At 42.6% G+C, this 22949-nt stretch overlaps 1 protein-coding gene across 3 annotated transcripts in view; it reads right to left on the bottom strand.

Annotated features, from left to right (window-relative positions):
- Nucleotides 1-22949, bottom strand: part of LOC123729204 (uncharacterized) — a 66926-nt gene that overhangs the window by 11859 nt on the left and 32118 nt on the right. Inside the window, exons 17-31 of one of the 3 annotated variants that reach the window (XM_045703439.1) lie at nt 14615-15013; nt 13714-13884; nt 13433-13590; nt 13064-13204; nt 12618-12765; nt 12176-12327; nt 11774-11899; nt 8602-8791; nt 8432-8506; nt 8045-8206; nt 7880-7939; nt 7420-7536; nt 5488-5639; nt 5204-5290; nt 4784-4930 (exon numbers count right to left, since the gene is read on the bottom strand). In XM_045703439.1, the coding sequence (XP_045559395.1) occupies nt 4784-4930; nt 5204-5290; nt 5488-5639; nt 7420-7536; nt 7880-7939; nt 8045-8206; nt 8432-8506; nt 8602-8791; nt 11774-11899; nt 12176-12327; nt 12618-12765; nt 13064-13204; nt 13433-13590; nt 13714-13884; nt 14615-15013 (2285 nt within the window). Of the gene's footprint in view, nt 1-4052; nt 4931-5203; nt 5291-5487; nt 5640-7419; nt 7537-7879; nt 7940-8044; nt 8207-8431; nt 8507-8601; nt 8792-11773; nt 11900-12175; nt 12328-12617; nt 12766-13063; nt 13205-13432; nt 13591-13713; nt 13885-14614; nt 15014-22949 lie in introns of those variants that run through there. The other 2 variants (XM_045703441.1, XM_045703440.1) reach the window with 2 other exon arrangements.

Here is a 22949-nt window from a genome sequence, read left to right as displayed (position 1 = left end):
GGTACCTGAGTTTTGCCAACTGAGACGGTAATCCCAACTGCCACGGTGGAAACAGAAGTCTGGGAGTGATGGCATGGTTTGGGTAGAAAGAGTGACGAGAACGCAACAGGAAGGCGGCTTTTCCAGAATATTCTCACAGAGAGAGCAGGCTCTACACCTCACGCAAAGAGACAAATTGCCAGCGCACTCCACAGATTTCTTTGCTTATGTGACATTCAGATGTTGTAGCACATCAGAGATTGCACTGTCACTCATGCGCACAGGAAAGTAAACAGTATGTGGGTGGGACATGCCTTTATTGCACTCTTGTGTATCTGTGGGGCATAAGGCCGAAAAAGCAAGGATGTGGAGTCATTTTTGTCTGATAGGTGTGCAACCGCTTCAGAAGCCCTGTTTATACCTGGTCCTAACCTGCTTCCTTTGCCCTGATCTTGTCCACATTCTGATTGTGCCCAGAATTTTTGACAGGTGTAGACGATTAAAAGACACATTGTGATCTGATTGTGATCAGATCTTACTGAGCACCTACAGAGGTAGTCAGGGATGCATTGTGCCCAGAAGTTTGGACAGGTGTAGACAATTAAAATACAAATTGTGATCTGATCTCCCTGACCACCTCCCGAGGTAGTCAGGGATGCATTGTGTCTGGATATCTTACAAGTGTAGATGAATCTGGACAGTGAAACCATGTAAATCATAATTATCCTGCCCTCCAAATGAAATCACAGGTGGCACCATTGACTTATGGCATCAATATTTGTCTTAAAACACATTTATGAATATGCATCCCATGGAAAATGGCGCCGACAGAGATGGTCAGCTCACTTCAGGTCCTTAGAAAACTATGCAGTTATTTGTTTTTTATGTATTATTTCTAACATTGTTAACCCAGAAAATCTCAAGTGTTATTACATTCAGCCGGGAAGAACTATTGGATATAAAAGCGAACTTACCATCATTACGACCAGGAATGCATCTTTCCCGAAGCAGATCCTTTGTTCGGACCTCCACTCTGTTCATGCGATCTTATCCCAGAGGCCGACCCAAAACAACGCAGTCGCCGCAGGAGAGGCAGACGGAGCGGCCTACTGGTCTGACTCAGAAGGCGAGCACACCATCCACCACTTCCGAGCATATTACTTGCCAATGTCCTGTTCTCATATTACTTGCCAATGTCCCCCCGCCATCCTGAGGCTGCATAAATTGTAGATGGGGATTTTAACAAAGCTAACCTAAGAACAATACTTCCTAAATTCTATCAGCATATCGAATGCGCGACACGAGCTGGTAGTATTCTGGATCATTGCCACTCGAACTTCTGCGATGCATACAAAGCACTCCCCCGCCCTGCCTTCGGCAAGTCTGACCATGACTCCATTTTGTTGCTCCCAGCCTATAGACAGAAACTAAAACAAGAAACGCCCGTGCTCAGGTCAATACAACGCTGGTCTGACCAATCGGATTCCATGCTTCAAGATTGCTTCGATCACGTGGACTGGGATATGTTCCGGATAGCCTCAGACAACAACATTGAGGAATACGCTGACTCGGTGAGCGAGTTTATTAGCAAGTGCATCGGAGATGTCGTACCCTCTGGGACTATTAAAACCTTCCCTAACCAGAAACCGTAGATTGATGGCAGTATTTGCACAAAACTGAAAGCGCAAACCACCGCTTTTAATCATGGCAGGCGACCAGAAACATGACCTGAATACAAGCAGTGCAGCTATTCCCTCCGCAAGGCAATCAAACAAGCAAAGCGTCAGTATAGAGACAATGTACAGTCACAATTCAACGGCTCAAACACGAGACGTATGTGGTAGGGTCTACAATCAATCCCGGATAACAAAAAGAAAACCAGCCCCGTCGCGGACATCAACGTCTTGCTCCCAGACAAATTTAACAACGTCTTTGCTCACTTTGAGGACAATACAGTGCCACTGACACGGCCCGCTACCAAAGCCTGTGGGCTCTCGTTCTTCGTGGCCAACATGAGTAAAACATTTAAACCGTGTTAGGTCCCGTGTGGCTCAGTTGGTAGAGCATGGTGTTTGCAACGCCAGGGTTGTGGGTTGGATTCCCACGGGGGATCAGTACAAAAAAAAAAAATAATATGAAATGTATGAATTCACTACTGTAAGTCGCTCTGGATAAGTGTCTGCTAAATGACTAAAATGTAAAAAATGTGTTAAACCTCGTAAGGCTGCCGGCCCAGACGGCATCCCTAGCCGCGTCCTGGCTGGTGTGTTGACAGACATATTCAACCTATCCCAGTCTGATGTCCCCACATGCTTCAAGATGGCCACCATTGTTCTTGTTCCCAAGAAAGCTAAGGTTACTGAACTAAATTACTATTGCCCCATTGCACTCACTTCTGTCATCATGAAGTACTTTGAGAGACTAGTCAAGGATCATATCACCTCCACCTTACCGCTCCAATAGGTCCACTGACGATGCAATCGCCATCATACTGCCCTATCCCATCTGGACAAGAGGAATACCTATGTAAGAATGCTGTTTATTGACTACAGCTCAGCATTTAACACCATAGTACCCTCCAGACTCGTCATTAAGCTCGAGACCCTGGGTCTTGACCCCGCCCTGTGCAACTGGGTCCTGGACTTTCTGACGTATCACTAGTCACTTTAAATAACGCCACTTTAATAATGTTCACATATCCTACATCACTCATCTCATATGTATATACTGTATTCTACACCATCTACTGCATCTTGCCTATAACGCATACCATCGCTCATCCATATATTTAAATGTACATATTCATATTCATCCCTTTACATGTCTGTATTTGTGTGTGTAAGGTAGTTGTTGTGAATTTGTTAGATTACTTGTTTGATATTACTGCATAGTCGGAACTAGAAGCACAAGCGTTTCGCAACACTCGCATTAACATCTGCTAACCCTGTGTATGTGACCAATAAAATATGATTTGAATATTATTTTAAAAAACAATATCTGTCAAATGATTTGCATACAGGGAAATTTGGTCACAGTGTGGACACGGTGGATGGGTAAGAGACATTTTAATACCATGTGTAGATGCAACGGTTTATACGTGGGCACAATCAGAATATGGACAAGATCAGGACAAAGGACGCATGCTAGCCGCAGGTATAAACAGGACTAGAGAGATTATTCTAGTTTTGATGACAAGGAGACAAGACCAATATGTGTGCAGACAGACAGGTTTGCCGCTCTCAGACATCTGGACAAGTTCTGTAAAGAATTGCATTACTTGTTACAAGCCAGGAGAGAACATAACTGTTGATGAGCAACTGTTCCCAACCAAAGCTTGTGCCGTTTTACCCAATACATGGCCAACAAACCAGACAAATGTGTATTTAAGTTATGGTTATGCCAAAACCAAGTACTTGCTCAATGGCTTTCCATATCTGGGGAAAGATTAAACCAGGCCAGCGGGTGAGCGACGGTCTGAGACTGTGGTTTTGAGACTTGTGGGGCCAACTTTACAGTTGGCGCTATGCATTGGGGCATCCGCCAAACCCAGATTCATCTGTCGGACTGCCAAATGGTGAAGCGTGATTCCATACTCGAGAGAACACTTTTCAACTGCTCCAGAGTCCAATAGCGAAGAGATTTACACCACTCCATTGCTCATGGTGATCATAGGCTTATGTAAAGCTGCTCGGCCATGGAAATCCCTTTCATGAAGCTCCCGACGAACAGTTCTTGTGCTGATGTTGCTTTCAGAGGCAGTTTGGAACTTGGTAGTGAGTGTTGCAACCAAGGACAGACTATTTTTACACTCTGCATTCCTGTTCTGTGAGCTTGTGTGGCCTACCACTTTGCGGCTGTGCCGGTGTTACTCCTAGACGTTTCCACGTCACAATAACAGCACTTATAGTTGACCGGGGCAGCCCAAGCAGGGCAGAAATTTGACGAACTGGAAAGGTGGCATCCTATGACAGTGCCACGTTGAAAGTCACTGAGCTCTTCAGTATGGCCATTCTACTGCCAATGTTTGTCTATGGAGATTGCATGGCAGTGTGCTCAATTTTATACACCTGTCAGCAACAGATGTGGCTGAAATAGCCGAATCCACTATTTTGAAGGGGTGTCCACATACTAATGGACAATAAAGTTGTAGTGTTTCCACTGAAACTAGAGATCCTTTTGACACAAAGAATCACATAAATTCTGCGAGGATTCAGTTCTCAGTATGTGGCGGGCTGACTTTTTTAGGGGAGAAAACTATTCTGTGGAAAGCAACTAAGCAGTTTTTGAGATTTCAAAATAGATAGATTAAAACAGACAGGAACAGCTTCCATTCACACTGAAAGGTACCTTCTGAGCAGTGTGGCTCAGCACAGCTTTCAAACATCTGCCATTTCCGTATGTTTGAGGCAAACACCTGCAGCTCACATCTTGACATTAGAAGTCATGCAAAATATATTCAGTTGTTTTTAAGAATGTAACGGTAATCTAAATACATGTATTAAAATGTAAATTGGGGCTGATTACAGTTATTTAATTTTTGTAATGTGATTACCTAATCCCTGTTACAGGTTATCCGTTACTACCCAACCCTGTTCACGATACAGTCACACACAAACGCAAACAAAGACATTATGTCATCTCCAGACAGTTTTTTGGGATATGACAGAGGTTGCGTCTCAAATGACACCCTATTCCCTAATATAATGAACTCTTTTTGACCAGGGCCCATACGGCTCTGGTCATAAGTAGTGCACTAAGTTGGAAATAGGTTGCTTTCTGGGACGCAGACAGAGTTTGGCAGCACCTTGAAGAAAGCCCGTTGGAAGGTAGGACTTGAGTCGACGGTCATGTCCCCAACAGTGACATGTGACAGACAGTGCAAGAGGAGCAGAGAGAATCCTCCCACTGACTGCAGTCTCTGGCGACGCACAAACACCGTCTTCTCAGCCTCCTACCAACACATGACATCAGTTAGTAGCAAACAGATGTGGCACAGATGTTAACATCACAAACATCAGATGCTAAACTGCAAGATTCAGAGCTGTCATTCAATCCTAAAGGGAAATAGATTTTATTGATGTTGATTATCGTGTACAACATGCACACTGTTCCCCAATGCATATTTTATTCCAAAATAGAAATGTAGTCTCTCTCCATCCCTCCATCCCTCCCTCCCTCCCTCTCTCTCTAGCTCATGCACACACAGCGGAAATTGGGACATCACCTGATAAAAGAAGGAATTTCGGAAGGCATTGTATTTGTAGTTATTGGATGGAAGACTAGTTGCTATCTGGAGTGACACTGCTGGAGTCTATGGAAGTAATATTATTAACAATTGGTGCTAAGAACATTCACACTAACAAAGAAAAATACTTTTAGACAGACAGTAAAGACCACATATGATTAATTAATCTCCTTTTGATAGGAAAGATGAGTTAAACAATGCTTTGAACTATGACTCCTTCACAAACCTTTCTCAGTATGTGGGAGAGAAAGTGAGTGACTAACCAGTTCGAGAGTATGTAGTGTTTGCAGTAGGAATAGCCCATGGTGGTAGACCAGGAACTCTCTGGGATTAAGACAATCTGGGTCAAGAAGGAGCAGCTCTCCTTCACACTCCCACTGTGCATCCAGATAGTCAATAAAAGAGCTCGCTCTGCCTGAAATACAGAAATAATCTATAAATCCAGTTGCCCATTTCTGCTTGCTGGGTTATCAATTCACACTTCACGTAGCACAAGTAGTCTAGGAACTCTAAAAAGGCTGTGTATTATCACAATTGAAAGCATACATTTTAGGTCAAGTAAAGTTGTATTGAGTGTTGTGGGTGTGACATTTGGTAATAATTATCAAAGCACCAAAGCAGTCGTTAACAGGGTATTGTCTTTTTGGCAACGGCTATTTTGTCTTTTTTACTTTTGTCTTTTGCTTGTTTTCACTTTGATTCAGATCTTTTTCTAGTTCCTTCACAACCACAGCTGGTAGAGATTTTCCCTGAACAAGTGGTCCGGTTTGGCCTTTTGGTTGCATTTTGGTTGTGTAATTTTGTGACTAATTTCAGAGTCAGACTGAAACAAATCATATTATTATGAATTCTATGTATTTTCTATGGTTTTCTCACCTTGTCTCACATAGCGATCTTAAGATGAATGCACCGACTGTAAGTCGCTCTGGATAAGAGAGTCTGCCAAATGACTCAAATGTAAATGTAAACAACGAGGGCCAAAGGGAGGGGAATTATGACTCCCGGTGTTGCAAAACCTCGGAGGATAAGAAGCAGCTGTGGTGTTATCTTGCTATGTCAGCCATCTTAGCTGCTTTTTTCCCGTGATGGTGGGGTGATTTGATTATGATGGATGGTCAGTGTTAGGGAAGCTACTCTGAAAATATAGTTTACCAAGCTACCAATTACTTCACACTGGAAGAAGTTAAGCTACGCTAATGCTACCCTTAAACAAAAAGTATACTTTACTTAACTAAAGTTACTTTCAGAAAGTAGTTCACTTCATCTAAACTACAGTACTACGTGAAAAATGATCATATGTATATCATCAGACTACAAATTCCAAGAACAGATCACTTTGGGGTCATTTGGTAACATACTGTAATGTGTAATTTAGCTTATTAATCACAAAAACAATGATTCAAGTGAGAATTACGCAGGCCTGATGGCGAAAAAGAAAGACAATTATTACATAGCTCCAGTAGTTAGCTACACCGCAACATGGGAAAAAAAGTAATTAACTAAGTTGAAATTAGTTCAAATACCAGCAAGATACTGCAAAATGTAGTTAAATTACTAGTTGAAATACATGTAGTTCACTACTTCCCAACACTGTGGATGGTAATCCTTATCTAAGAATTACGTTATTTGTATAGTGCATACCATGACAGTTTGTTTCAAAGTGCTCCTCACAAAAATTATATCTAATCTCTAATCTCCCAACTGTCTTCCTTCCTGTCCCGTTTCTCTGTTTAGACTTTTACTGTTTCTGAAATAGTCTTCTTAATGATTCCTTATTGAACGTCAGAGTTGGTCTCAAATATTAACAACTACCGTGTCAAATTGCATTTGTGTTGAACAAGGACTGGCTGAAAGAGTCCCTCACAAAGCCTTTTAGTTCAAAGAGGTGGTACACTATGTTCTTACTCAGATCTTTCTCCATGCCAATGTCATCCTTTACTTCCTCTTTGGGGGGTTTGGTTATTGATTTTGGTACAAACTATTTGGTGACTAAAGGTTTGCCACAAGAGAAGTACGTATAAAAATAAACATTGTTCGGTTTGTTATTGTGTATTGTTCGGTTATTATATATTGTGGTATGTGGTGGAGCAATCGTGTGTGTGAGGGTCCTCTTTAATCTCTACAATTCTTGGCCCAAACACATCACAGGACGTTTGTAATCTGCGTTTTACTCTACAGGCTATTGCGTAACCCACCGTCGAGCTCCCCCCTCAGGAGTCCTGCATCTCGCGCTGGGCCCCTCAGCTTCCTCTCCACACCCTTTAGCAGCTGGAAGAGTGGGGAGAGCTCCAGCAGTTTATCCCACTCCCCCTCTGTATGGGAAACATCATCACAGACTTATACCGTACACACACACTGTACACATAGAGCAGGTCACACATAAACATTTACATGCCATTATGAGACACTCATCTCAGAGCTACTTTTACAACAAGTCATCCTTGTGATCTTGTTTGAGAAGTTCTGTAATTCGTCCAAACACTATATGTAGTCAATGTGTTACCCACAAGGTGGAGACATAGTCAAAGCACTTGAGTAGAATTGAAACGAGATGAGATTACAATTTCTCTGCACACAGTTATAGTGAAAACAAAAGAATAGTCTTGTTAAATCTTTATTTTGTAATAAAGAGCACATTTCAATGTTGTTCTTTACCTGACAGTGTGGGGACACAGACATGTGACTGCTGAACAGATTCTTTCATAGGCTGGCCCTCTGTGAAGGAATGGGACCATTAGGACTCTTCATAAATATGATCAGCAGAGCCTATGATGAAGTAAAGGTAATTCATTTATTAAATCATTAATCAATTAATCTTACCTTGTGAGTGTATGTCGGAGATTGCAGTTTTTCTGTGAGCTGTCTGTGAGTGAGTAGGACTGGGCTGGGGGACACTGGGGCCCTTAGAATCCTGGTCCTGAGGCTGAGCTTTCATTGGTTCTCTCAGAGACTGGGTGGAGATTCCTTCATAGATATCTCTCACTGTTAACAACAGTAACTCATCAAAAATAGATCCCTTTTTACTAGATAAGGCAGTGTTATGAACAACAAGCAACCGCAGTAGAATGGTTCTATCACATAGAACAGTGTGATCATTTAGCGGAGTCTAAGTCTATCTGTGACAACCCACAACACTAGTGTCGCCAGTACCATGCTCCAACCAACCGAGCCATCTGAACCACTAGGACCACTGTCTATTGCGCCTACCTTTAACCACAGGCACGGACTCTGTCCATGCACGAGAACATGTCTCCAATCCAAACGTCTGTTTTGTTGACAAACCTACAAACACACATTTGACAAAAAAGCTATATAAACAACATCCTTATCAGAAAAAAACAAGACTGAAAAATGCAACATAATGCTTGCTGAGGTACTAGAGATGCGCTGGCGGTAGGTGCTCGGGGAGAGACTTGGCTGTTTGTTGTCCTCCAGTAGCTGAATGAGTCGCTCCAGGAGAGGCACAGCTTTCTGCTGGGTCAACGACACCACCTTCAGAGGGTTACTGGGGACCATCAGCCTGGCCAGCCCAAACTCCTTGTACCAGAAGGAACCTGATAACACAGACTGGATAGAAAGATACGCTCAATGGCAACACTAGTCGACTATATTAAAGGGATAGTTTATTCAATAACAAATATACAGTGAGCTCCAAAAGTATTGGGAACCTGAACAATTGTTTGTGAAATTATACAATGACTATTAGGTCAAAGAAATTACAGCACTTTTTGTACATAGTCCCCACAATACCAAAGGTATTGCTAGAAATTCACTTACAGTATACACTACTGGTCAAAAGTTTTAGAAAACCTACTCATTCAAGGGTTTTTCTTTATTTTTACTATTTTCAAAATTGTAGAATAATAGTGAAGACATCCAAACTATGAAATAACACATATGGAATCATGTAGTAACCAAAAAAGTGTTAACCTCTCTGGGCTAGGCGGGACGAATTCGTCCCACCTACGTAACAGCCAGTGTAATCCAGTGGCGCGATTTTCAAATACCTTAAAAATCCTATTACTTCAATTTCTCAAACATATGACTATTTTACAGCTATTTAAAGACAAGACTCTCGTTAATCTAACCACACTGTCCGATTTCAAAAAGGCTTTACAACGAAAGCAAAACATTAGATTATGTCAGCAGAGTACCCAGCCAGAAATAATCAGACACCCATTTTTCAAGCTAGCATATAATGTCACAAAAACCCAGAAGACAGCTAAATGCAGCACTAACCTTTGATGATCTTCATCAGATGACATCCCTAGGACATTATGTTATACAATACATGCATGTTTTGTTCAATCAAGTTCATATTTATATCAAAAAACAGCTTTTTACATTAGCATGTGACGTTCAGAACTAGCAAACTTCCGGGGAATTTACTAACAATTTACTAAATTACTCACGATAAATGTTCACAAAAAGCATAACAATTATTTTAATAATTATAGATACAGAACTCCTCTATGCACTCGATATGTCCGATTTTAAAATAGCTTTTTGGTGAAAGCACATTTTGCAATATTCTAAGTACATAGCCCAGCCATCACGGGCTAGCTATTTAGACACCCGGCAAGTTTAGCCTTCACCAAAATCAGATTTACTATAACAAAAATGTTCTTACCTTTGTTGTCTTCGTCAGAATGCACTCCCAGGACTTCTACTTCAATAACAAATGTTGGTTTGGTCCCAAATAATCCATCGTTATATCCGAATAGCGGCGTTTTGTTCGTGCGTTCCAGAAACTATCCTAAAGGGTAAATAAGGGTCGCACGCATGGCGCAATTCGTAACAAAAAAAATCTAAATATTCCATTACCGTACTTCGAAGCATGTCAACCGCTGTTTAAAATCCATTTTTATGCCATTTTTCTCGTAAAAAAGCGATAATATTCCGACCGGGAATCTCCTTTTAGGTAAACAGACAAAGGAAAAGAAAGCTTTCGGTCGACGCGGGCACGAGCCTGAGTCTCACAGTACTGTAACCAGCCACTACCCAAACGCGCTACTTTGTTTCAGCCAGAGCCTGCAAAGCCATGATTCAGCTTTTTGCCGCCTTCTGAGAGACCATGTGAGCTGTAGAAAGTGTCACGTTATAGCAGAGATCCTTTGTAATTGATAGAGATGGCAAAGAAGTTCAAGTAATGGTCAGACTCACAGACACCATTCAAACAGTTTTAGAAACTTTGGAGTGTTTTCTATCCAAAGCCAATAATTATATGCATATTCTAGTTACTGGGCAGGAGTAGTAACCAGATTAAATCGGGTACGTTTTTTATCCAGCCGTGTCAATACTGCCCCCTAGCCCTAACAGGTTAAATAAATCAAGATATATTTTGTATTTGAGATTCTTCAAAGTAGCCACCCTTTGCCTTGATAACAGCTTTGCACACTCTTGGCATTCTCTCAACCAGCTTCACCTGGAATGCTTTTCCAACAGTCTTGAAGGAGTTCCCACATATGCTGAGCACTTGTTGGCTGCTTTTCCTACAAGGTAGGAAATAGTAAAAAATTAAGAAAAACCCTTGAATGAGTAGGCGTGTCCAAACCTTTGACTTGTACTGTAAGTATTAAAGCAGTAAAAAATTAAGTATTTGGTCCAATATGCATCGCACGCAATGACTACATCAAGGTTGTGACTCTTCAAATTGTTTGGATGGATTTGCTGTTTGTTTTGCTTGTGTTTCAATTGCTTTTGTACCCAATAGAAATTAATGGTAAATAATGCATTATTGTGTAATTTTGGAGTCACTTTTATTGTAAATAAGAATATAATTTGTTTCTAAACTCTTCTACATTAATGTGGATGCTACCAAGACTAAGGACAATCCTGAATGAATCGTGAATAATGATGAGTGAGAAAGTTAGACGTACAAATATCATGCCCCCAAGACATGCTAACCTATTTATTACAATAAAAGGGGAGGATCATTTTTTTTGGGGGGGGGGTGATATTTGTGCTTCTGTAACTTTCTCACTCATCATTATCCGTAATCATGGTAGCATCCATTTAATGTAGAAGTGTTTAGAAACATATTCTAATTTACAATAAAAGTGACTCCAAAATGACAATACATTATTTACCATTCATTTCTATTGGGCACAAAATCATCTGAAACACAACCAAAACAAACAGCAAATGCATCCGACCAATTTGTAGTCACAAGCTTGATGTTGTCATTGCATGCTGTGAATATGGGACCAAATACTTAACTTTTACTACTTTAATACCCAATACTTTTGGTCCCCTAAAATGGGGGGTGGGGGGGGAGGTATTGTAATTTCTAAATGGTTTACCCGATATGGATGAAAATAAAGCTGACAGTTTGCACTTTAACCTCATAGTCATGGTATCAAATCCAAAGTTCTGGAGTACATAGCCAAAACTACAAAACATTTGTCACCTTCCCAATTGGGCTCCAGAGTGGCGCAGTGGTCTAAGGAACTGCATCTCAGTGCTTGAGGCATCACTACAGACACCCTGGTTCGAATCCAGGCTGTATCACAACTGACCGTGATTGTATTGCTTTCTGCCTGTGCTTACCTGCGCTGTATCTGCACGGAGCTGGCAGAGTTCTCGGACACAGCGCAGCTCTATAAGAGCAGCATCTAGTTCTGCCTGCCTGGAGTTTAGCTGCTCCCATATTTCTTTCTGTCTCCGTTTCCAATCCTGGGAGACATACAAGAGAGACTCAAAACAACACATTTCCATATTTGTGAGTCATTGTGACACATTCATTTCTTGTACATTAACATGCATTCATCTGCAGATTACAATCCCCTTAATAAATTATACAATTCATCTTCACCGTAAAAGGATTTTGTTTTTCTAGTGAGCAAGCTTTTTAGTCTAGGACTAAGCTTAATCTTTGTCCGGGAAACCGGCCCCTTGTGTTTACTTGATCTATATGTTTGCGTAATCGGATTGAACTATGCTAGATCTGACCACGACATGGATTGATGGCGTCTGCTCTCCTCTCTGTGCTGTCCATCTTTCCTGGTCCTGCTGCAGTTTCTCCACGCACACGTTCACCCTGTCCAGCCCAGCCACCAGCTCTGTCTGCCAGCAGCACTGCTGCTCCCACTCCTTATCATCACCTAAACACAGTAAGACACACACAGACATGTGCTGAGTTGTGGTAACACAGTATAAGCCACATTTATGATTCCCCACCGGAGATCGGGGCTCAATCCCAGCCACCACTTTTTCCACTGTTACTCTCCTCCTCTGAATTCCTTATTCTAAATAAAGTTAAAATCCATAAAATATACACACACATCACAAGGTAGCCTAATATGCAATCAAAAGTATATTACAATATAGCTTTGAGCTATGGATAAGCCTATCCAAATCCACTCTCTAACGATTAACTGAAGACTTGCAATACCTTGAGTGAGGATGAGCAGAACGCGAGGAGGCAGGAGCAGAGACAGGTCTGAGAGCTGGGATGCTCTCCTCTGGGCTTCTGACTGGCCAGCCTCATGAAGCTCCGCTGCAGCCTCCCTCAGCTGCCTCTCGGTGTCCACCCAGTGGGCCTACAGTGCACACACTCACACACACACACACACACACACACACACACACACACACACACACACACACACACACACACACACACACACACACACACACACACACACACACACACACACACACACACACACACACAGAATGGATAAGGATCTCCATTATACAGTAATGCCACTAGGGAGATGAACATAAATCAAAATGACATGTATGCATTCAAACAATTCAGCAGAAGACAAATCCTTTTCTGTTTGTTGAGGACTGAGCAGCCCCATCCATCTGCCTGCCCAGCCTAGTTCAGCTTACCTGCTCAGAGTCCTCCTGAGTGGCCACAAGGACACAGTGCTGCAGAGCTGCATCCAGATCCCCAAGAAGCTCCTCCTCCTTCTGTTTCTCCTCTTTCCAGTACCTGTTCCTCAGACACCACTCCTTCCGCAGGGCCTCCACCTGGCATGCACAACAAGTCAACAAGAGATACATGTGATTTATCCTATGGAACTCAATCACTGTGTGTTGATTATGTTAGTTGTTTGAACAAGGGACGGAAAAGCACTCAAACGCAACATGTTGGAGCCATTGTGTGCTTAACCTGTCATTTTGGGAACATGTATATTGACAATGGCCAAGTTGAACGTGTTGAAAAGAAAAGCAACCAGTGTAATTTATCTTTCTTACCAGCACACTGTCAGTATTATCTCCCAGAGCCAGGCAGTATGAAGCAGTAACAGGCACAACAGTCTGTCTGGACACATCCAGGCGAACCCCCACAACAGGAGCCAGCACCTCTGTTACAGTGTCCACTGTCAGGGCCCCAAAACGAATCGCAACTAGTCCTGTCGAATAACATACAGTAGCACAGAAATACTGATATGATACACTATAAGTGTATGGCAATCAAATATATTAAATGTACTTCTGTATCAGGCAATCAGTCAGTCCATCCATCATCCAATCACCTTTGCCATCTGGGTCCTCCATGGTTCCAGCCAGGGGGACAGTGAGTCCTGACACAGGGTCCATTTGAGCCCCCAGGACGGGGACCGTTAGGCCAGAGCCCTGTGGATCAGGATACTCCATCCCAGGCAGTGCCGGGAGGGACAGATCAGCACCAGGGAGATGGATTTCTCCTAATGTAGTAGGATACAGATGTCAGGTCCCCATAACTCTTAACCCTTTTTACCCCGAAAGCAGTGGGAATAAGGGGCAGCCAGGAAGACAGTGGCACTTTTTGACGGACAAAACGGATTGATGTATTTTTTCAGCCGTTTTCATCCGCCACTGTCTACCCCGGCCTAAACTTGGCCTTCCATTCGCTCTATTTCTAAACATCTGGATTGGGAGTAAGGATTCAATCAGATCATCGTTAACCCGCTGTAACCGACAAACGCATAGCTTATTATTGCTCTTGTTAAGACTGTGTTGGAGCTGTCAAATCCATCAGCGGCTAATCTTGCGGTCATTGTCACAAAACCATAACCATCCCGACTCCCACCCGCGTGAGAAGTTCAGAACAAGAAAGCGTAGGCTATATAGAAAATAATGACACTTAAATTGAAAATCATTCAACAAAATAATAAAGATTTATATCAGCCTAAATGAGGTGTAGATTACATCACAAATCCCAGGGTTCAAACTGCATGGGATTTCTAGTAATGCGATGGCAATGTCCACAATAGGTATAATGCTGGGTGTCGCTTGTGGATTTGATCCTTTCAATGCATTTACACCTCCGACACGCCTAAACAAAAGCAATGATAAGCAATGCATTTGTTGGTTACCGCGGGTTAAGGCTGATCTGATTGAATTCTGGACAAAAATAACTGGCAAAGTACACAAGCACGTGTGAAAACAACCTACCTTGGACGCCACCATCTTGGGCAACGCCCCAGGCCCAGTCCAGCAGGGTCTCCAGCCGGCTCAGCAGCTGCAGGTGACAGTGTAGCCCTTTCACCCAGGCCTGCTCCAACTCCTTGGCTGCAGCCTGGATCCGTCCCAGCTCAGTCTCCTTCCTCTGGGCCTGCAGACCCCGCAAACCCATCTCCCCAGAGCCCCAGTCCTCTCTGAGCCCACGCAGAAGCTCCACCAGGCGGATACGGGCAACCAGAGTCTGGCTGTTCAGTAGAGCCTGGAACCCCCCGGCATGAGGCACCAGCTTCCCAGCCCGGATGCTACCGCCGCCCACCCGGACCACCATGCTGCTCAGGGGCTCGATGAAGGACTCACCCAGGAGGAGGCCGCCTACCGGAAGCACCGCTCCTAGAGAGAGGGATATGACATTATGTGTAGGGCCAGGAGTTTGTCCTTACCATTTGACCTGACCAAGAGGAACTTAGTGTCCTAGTTACAGTTTTTCCTGGTTCAGGTCAAGTGGTCAGGGAAAACTCCTGGTCCTAATTATGATTAAGTCACCAGTAGATAGGCTATTGTCTTTTTTTAACTTTTCTTTCTTTACTTTCTTCCCGAGACCAGAGGAGTAAAAAAAATCTCAGAATCCTCAGCTTCCATTCAGTCAGCGCATAAAACCACTTCACCAGGCCAAATATATACACTCCTTTCTTGAAACATTAATACGGTATCTTAACAGCCTTTATATCTATTATAGACAAGTTTGCGCAGTGGAGAACGTATAGGCCTTCAGTGTGTGACAGGTTCGTGATTCTGAAAGGACACCAACAGGGACGTCACTTGACATTCAGAACATCCGGGGCTCAGACCTGAAGACCTGACTCGGAGGGGGGTCCCTGCGCGGCCGAAATGAAGCGCCCCGTACTCTTGGCCTCCCCCCAACTAGAAGTGAACATTTTGCAGAAACAACGCGATGTCGCATATCTCACCGCTTTCTTCCATGCGCTGTGCTCTCCTGATGCCAAACTTCCTAATATTAGTTTAATGGATTGTGGTCAGTAAACCCATGGAATATATTGTTAATAGTACAAATTACAAGTGCATAAATATTTCGGAATGTTCCATATAGACAACTTGTTGGAGAAGGTATGTATTATTTTGGTTGCAATGTTTTCATAAACAATGTCCAATATTCGATTGAAAAAACAACTCATGGTGTTGGTCACAACAAATGTGAGATTGTCATGCTTTGCGCACTGTGCAGTTCCAACATAATCCAAAGGGTTATGCCATCCTTTGGATTATGTTGCAACTGCGTAAATTTACATTAGCAGTAGGCTTGTATTATAACTGTAGAGTGCAGGGTACCCAGAAAACTTTTGCAGATAATATGTACACCACTCCATCCGACACTTGATATTGCTCATGGTGATCTAAGGCTTGTGTAAAGCTGCTCGGCCATGGAAACCCCTTTCATGAAGCTCCCGACGAACAGTTCTTGTGCTGATGTTGCTTCCAGAGGCAGTTTGGAACCTGGTAGTGAGTATTGCAATCGAGGACAGACGATTTTTACACTCTGCATTCGTGTTCTGTGAGCTTGTGTGGCCTACCACTTTGCGGCTGTGCCGTTGTTGCTCCTAAACGTTTCCACGTCACAATAACAGCACTTATAGTTGACCGGGGCAGCCCAAGTAGGGCAGAAATTTGACAAACTGGAAAGGTGGCACCCTATGACAGTGCCACGTTGAAAGTTACTGAGCTCTTCAGTAAGGCCATTCTACTACCAATGTTTGTCTATGGAGATTGCGTGGCGGTGTGCTCGATTTTATACAACGGGTAGGTCTATTCCTGAATGCTGATTTACTAAAACTGCAATCCAGCCGGTGTCTATTCTACCAGCTAAATCTGATGTTAAAATGCCTATTTACTCTGTTCCATCTGACTGCTCAATCCACTGTCTCATCAGCCCAGCCAGGCACTTTATAAACTTGATCTCCACTATAAAAAGCCTCTAGTCATTATCTCACATTTCTTTTAGACTAACATTTAGTTAACAGCGGAGAATTGTATAAACCTAGCTACCTGTCTCCGACATTTGCAACATTGTTTCAATATTCAAATTCGATCTCCAGATGTCGCATAGTAATGAACGTGTCAGGAGTTGGGATGAGACAGACAAGCAGACATCTTTTCTCAGCCTGTCGAAATCATGAATCAGCATAATTTTTATGGATAATTATATACAAAGAACTATCAATAGAAAACAGGTCAAATGAAACGAAGTGCAGGTAGTTTGCAGTCTTTCCAACTTCAGTTTGAAGCGATTTTGTTAGCTGTGTTGTTGGCTAGCTCCTCTGAAAAAGTGTCCTAATGAGAGAGCACATTTTCTACGCCAGGCGAAATCGCACATCATTAGCTTATTGTTATGGATGTACCCATATAAATGTCACTAGAAAACAGCTTAAACAAGCACAAATGCAGAAACTTTGCTGTTACTCTGGTTTGACGTGACTAAGTTAGCCGAAGTTGGCTAGCTAGCAAGCAAGGGATAAGAACTTTGCCAGCCAGTATGGCAATGGAACATTTAGATCAAACGACTGGGTCACATCCATAGATACAGAACAAGAAGACTGAACGACTGGGTCACGTCCACAGATACAGAACAAGAAGACTGAACGACTGGGTCGCGTCTCTGGCAACCGAACGACCAGCTGGCTTGGGTAGCAATAGATTTGTGTTAGGAGTATACCTTGTGGAAGGATGAAATAGTATGAATAAATTAATCAACATAACGTGGAGGATATATTGGCACCGTTTTCTGCCCCTCGACTTAAGTCTCGGACCTAACAACACCAATGCCAATATATCCTCCAAACACTGGCTTTTCGGGCATTATCACTTAATTATACACCTGTCAGCAACAGGTGTGGCTGAAATAGCCAAATCCACAAATTTGAAGGGGTGTCCACATACTTTTGTATATACAGCGCATTCAGAAAGTATTCACACTCCTTGACTTTTTCCACATTTTGTTGTGTTCCAGCCTGATTTTTAAATTGAGATTTCGTGTTATTGGCCTAAACACACAATACCCCGTAATGATGGTGGAATTAGTTTTTAGACATTTTTACAAATTAATAAAAAATGAAAAGCTGAAATGTCTTGAGTCAAAATAACTATTGAACTCCTTTGTTATGGCAAGCCTAAATAAGTTCAGGAGTAAAAATGTTCACACAGAGATGCGTCACATAATAAGTTAAATGGACTCTATAAGCAATAACAGTGTTTAATATGATTTTTGAATGACTACCTCATCTCTGTACCCCACACATTTAGATAATTGTAAGGTCCCTCAGTCAAGTAGTGAATTCCAAACACAAAATCAACCACAAAGACCAGGGAGATTTTCCAATGTCTCACAAAGGCAGTGGTGGAAAAAAATATCCAATTGTCATACTTGACTAAAAGTATAGATACCTTAATAGAAAGTTACTCAAGTAAAAGTGAAAGTCACCCAGCAAAATAGTACTTGAGTAAAAGTCTAAAAGTATTTGGTTTTAAATATACTTAAGTGTCAAAAGTAAATGCAAATGCTAAAATATGCTTAAGTATGAAAAGTAGAAGTAAAAGTATAAATAATTTCAAATTCCATATATTAAGCAAAGCAGACAGCACCATTTTCTTGTTTTTAAAATGTACAGATAGCCGGGGGCATACTCCAACACTCAGACATTATTTACAAAAGATGCATTTGTGTTTAGTGAGTCCGCTAGACCATAGGCAGCAGGGATGACCACATGTTCTCTTGATAAGTGCGTCAATTTCACCATTTCCCTGTCCTGCTAAGCATTCAAATCCTTTCCCTTTCAAAATGTAATGAGTACTTTGGGTTGTCAGGGAAAATGTATGGAGTTAAAAGTACTTTATTTTCTTTAGGAATGTAGTGAAGTTAAAGTAAAAGTTGTCAAAAATATAAATAGTAAAGTAAAGTACAGACACCCCAAAAAACTACTTAAGTAGTACTTTAAAGTATTTTTACTTAAGTACTTTACACCACTGCACAAAGGGCACCTATTAGTAGATGGGTAAAAATGAAAAAAAAGACATTGAATATCCCTTTGAGCATGTTGAATGTATTAAGTACACTTTGGATGGTGTATCCATACACCCAGTCATTACAAAGATACAGGCACCCTTCCTAAATCATTAGCCGGAGAGGAAGGAAAACGCTCAGGGATTTCACCATGAGGGAAATGGTGACTTTAAAACAGTTTAATGGCTGTGATAAGAGAAAACTGAGGACGGATCAACAACATTGTAGTTACTCCACAATACTAACCTAATTGACAGTGAAAAGAAGGAAGCCTGTATAGAATACAAATATTCCAAAACAAACATCCTGCAAAAAATGTAGCAAAGCCATTCACTTTTTGTCCTGAATAAAAAGTTATGTTTGGGGAAAATCCAATACAACACATTACTGAGTACCACCCTCCATATTTTCAAGCATAATGGTGGCTGCATCATGTTATGGGTATGCTTGTAATCGTTAAGTTTTCCACCGGACACTGCGAGATGAATTGACCATTCAGCAGGACAATAACCTAAAACAGAAGGCCAAATCTACACTGGTGTTGCTTACCAAGAAGACAGTGAATGTTTCTGAGTTTCTGAGTTACATGATTGACCTAAATCTGCTTAAAAATCTATGGCAAGACCTAAAAATGGTTGTCTAGCAATTATTAACAACCAATTTGACATAACTTGAAGAATTTTGAAAAGAATAATATGCAAATGTTGCACAATGCAGGTGTGGAAATCTCTTAGAGACTTACCCAGAAAGACTCACAGCTGTAATCACTGTCAAAGGTGCTTCTACAAAGTATTGACTCAGGGGCAGAGGTGGTTCTAGCTTGTACGGCTCCTTTGGCGAACCCCCTCTTCAGTGCCCCCCCACCAACAACAAAAAAACACCCCATTCTGCACTAACTGTAATTTTTATTCAGACATTTGGAACAACACAAATAAATAATCATAACATTTAAAACTATATAAATATAAAAATGTATATAAAAATAAAACATGTAAAAAAGACAAATAGAAACAAATTTGTGTTGATTTGGCACTCGAGCATCAATACATTACCCATCCCCCAACACTATTATTCTGAACGATTTTGCACAAACCAGAAAAAAATGCAACAATATGTCTGTGAAACTATATATTCACAGTATTATGAAGGAATTGTGGTTTATTTGGTAGCATTTTGTAGTGTAACTGATTTTACTAATTTCATTAGTACTGTACAAAGTTAGAGGTGCGCTATTTGATAGATTCCCCCGCTACCCCTACCTCGGGCTTCCAGTGGGGAGACCTGAGGTCAACCTACACCCGCGCCCCTCCCCATCTCGTACTTCTGAGTGGGAGACCTTCCCAGGCAGTAGCCTGCCTAGCTCACAAACTAGAATCAGGGCGCCCACTCCGACAAGGTTAATTGACCCACAGTCCCACACGGTGATATGATTTCATTGACGTGACGTCAATGTCACGTCAATGAAAAATGTCACCATTCCGAATTTTTTGATGCGGGCGACCCGTGCCGCCCTGGGCGACTGCCCATGTCACCTATACCTAAATCCGCTACTGCTCAGGGGTATGAATACTTATGTAAATTAGATATTTCAAAAATGTTTGGCAGCACGGCTCTCGATCTCCGCCTCTCCCGAGTCCGTACGGGAGTTTCAGCGATGGGACAAGACTGTAACTACCAATTGGATACCACAAAATTGGAGAGAAAAAAAGGGCATTTTTTTTACATTTTTTATAGAAATAAATGTGTTGATTTGGCACTCGAGCATCAATACATTACCCATCCCCCAACACTATTATTCTGAACGATTTTGCATATATATCTTTTTAAATAAACAAAATAAATAACAAAAAATTAAATAGCAGCAGTAAAATAACAGTAGTGAAGCTATATAAAGGGGGTACTGGTACAGGCGGTACTGGTACAGTGTGCACAAATTAGTCGTGGTAATTGAGGTAATATGTACATGTAGGTAGAGTTAAAGTGACTATGCATAGATAATAAACAGAGAGTAGCAGCAGCGTAAAAGAGGGGGCGGGGGACAATGCAAACAGTCTGTGTAGCCATTTGATTAGCTGTTCAGGTATCTTATGGCTTAGGGGTAGAAGCTGTTAAGAAACCTTTTGGACCTAGACTTGGAGCTCCGGTACCGCTTGCCGTGCAGTAGCAGAGAGAATAGTCTATCACTAGGGTGGCTGGAGTCTTTAACAATTTTTAGGCCTTCCTCTGACACTGCCTGGTATAAAGGTCCTGGATGGCAGGAAGCTTGGCCCCAGTGATGTACTGGGACGTACGCATTACCCTATGTAGTGCCTTGCGGTCGGAGGCTGAGCAGTTGCCATACCAGGCAGTGATGCAACCTGTCAGGATGCTCTCGATGGTGCAGCTGTAAAACCTTTTGAGGATCTGAGGACCCATGCCAAGTCTTTTCAGTCTCCTGAGGGGGAATAGGTTTTGTCGTGGCCTCATCACGACTGTCTTGGTGTGTTAGGATCGTAATAGTTTGTTGGTGATGTGGACACCATGGAACTTGAACCTCTCAACCTGCTCCACTGCAGCCCCGTTGATGAGGGGCGTGCTCGGTCCTCCTTTTCCTGTAGTCCACAATCATCTCCTTTGTCTTGATCACGTTGAGGGAGAAGTTGTTGTCCTTGCACCACACTGCCAGGTCTCTGATCTCCTCCCTATAGGCTGTCTCATCGTTGTTGGTGATCAGGCCTACCACTGTTGTGTCATCGGCAAACTTAATGATGGTGTTAGAGTTATGCCAGGCCATGCAGTCATGAGTGAACAGGGAGTACAAGAGGGGACTGAGTACGCACCCCTGAGGGGCCTCCGTGTTGAGGATCAGTGTGGCGGATGTGTTGTTACCTACCCTTACCACTTCGGGGCGGTCCGTCAGGAAGTCCAGGATGCAGTTGCAAGGGAGGTGTTTAGTCCCAGGGTCCTTAGCTTAGTGATGAGCTTTGAGGGCACTATGGTGTTGAACGCTGAGCTGTAGTTAATGAATAGCATTCTCACATAGGTGTTCCTTTTTTCCAGGTGAGAAAGGGTAGTGTGGATTGCAATAGAGATTGCATCATCTGTGGTTCTGTTGGGCCGGTATGCAAATTGGAGTGGGTCTAGGGTTTCTGGGATAATGGTGTTGATGTGAGCCATGACCAGCCTTTCAAAGCACTTCATGGCTACAGACGTGAGTGCTACGGGTTGGTAGTCATTTAGGTAGGTTACTTTAGTGTTCTTGGGCACAGGGCCTATGGTGGTCTGCTTGAAACATGTTGGTATTACAGACTCAGACAGGGAGAGGTTGAAAATGTCAGTGAAGACACTTGCCAGTTGGTCAGCACATACTCGGGGTACACGTCCTGGTAATCCGTCTGGCCCTGCGGCCTTGTGAATGTTGACCTGTTTAAAGGTCTTACTCACATCTGCTACGGAGAGCGTGATCACACAGTCGTCCGGAACAGCTGATGCTCTCATGCATGCTTCAGTGTTGCTTGCCTTGAAGCGAGCATAGAAGTAATTTAGATTGTCTGGTAGGCTCGTGTCACTGGGCAGCTCGGCGGCTGTGCTTCCCTTTGTAGTCTGTAATAGTTTGCAAGCCCTGCCACATCCGACAAGCGTCTGAGTCGGTGTAGTACGATTAAATCTTAGTCCTGTATTGATGCTTTGCCTGTTTGATGGTTCGTCGGAGGGCATCGTGGGATTTCTTAGAAGCTTCCGGGTTAGAGTCCCACTCCTTGAAAGCGGCAGCTCTACCCTTTAGCTCAGTGCAGATATTGCCTGTAATCCATGGCTTCTGGTTGGGGTATGTACGTACAGTCACTGTGGGGACGACGTCATTGATACACTTATTGATGAAGCCAGTGACTGATGTGGTGAACTCCTAAATGCCATCGGAAGAATCCCGGAACATATTCCAGTCTGTGCTAGCAAAACAGTCCTATAGCTTAGCATCAGCGTCATCTGACCATTTCTTTATTGACCTAGTCACTGGTGCTTCCTGCTTTACTATTTGTAAGCAGGAATCAGGAGGATAGAATTATGGTCAGCTCTGCCAAATGGAGGGTGAGGGAGAGCTTTGTACGCATGTCTGTGTGTGGAGTAAAGGTGGTCTAGAGTTTTTTACCTCTGCTTGCTCATTTAATATGTTGGTAGAAATTAGGTAAAACGGATGAGGATGAGTGATTTCCTGTTTGCTTATGGCCTTATACAGCTCATTGAGTGCGGTCTTAGTGCCAGCATCGGTTTTTGGTG

The sequence above is a fragment of the Salmo salar genome, chromosome ssa20 (assembly GCF_905237065.1).
Source record: "Salmo salar chromosome ssa20, Ssal_v3.1, whole genome shotgun sequence".
Classification (NCBI taxonomy): Eukaryota; Metazoa; Chordata; class Actinopteri; order Salmoniformes; family Salmonidae; genus Salmo; species Salmo salar.
Note: the sequence above shows the minus strand (reverse complement) of the source record. Positions and strands in the feature narration are given on the sequence as shown.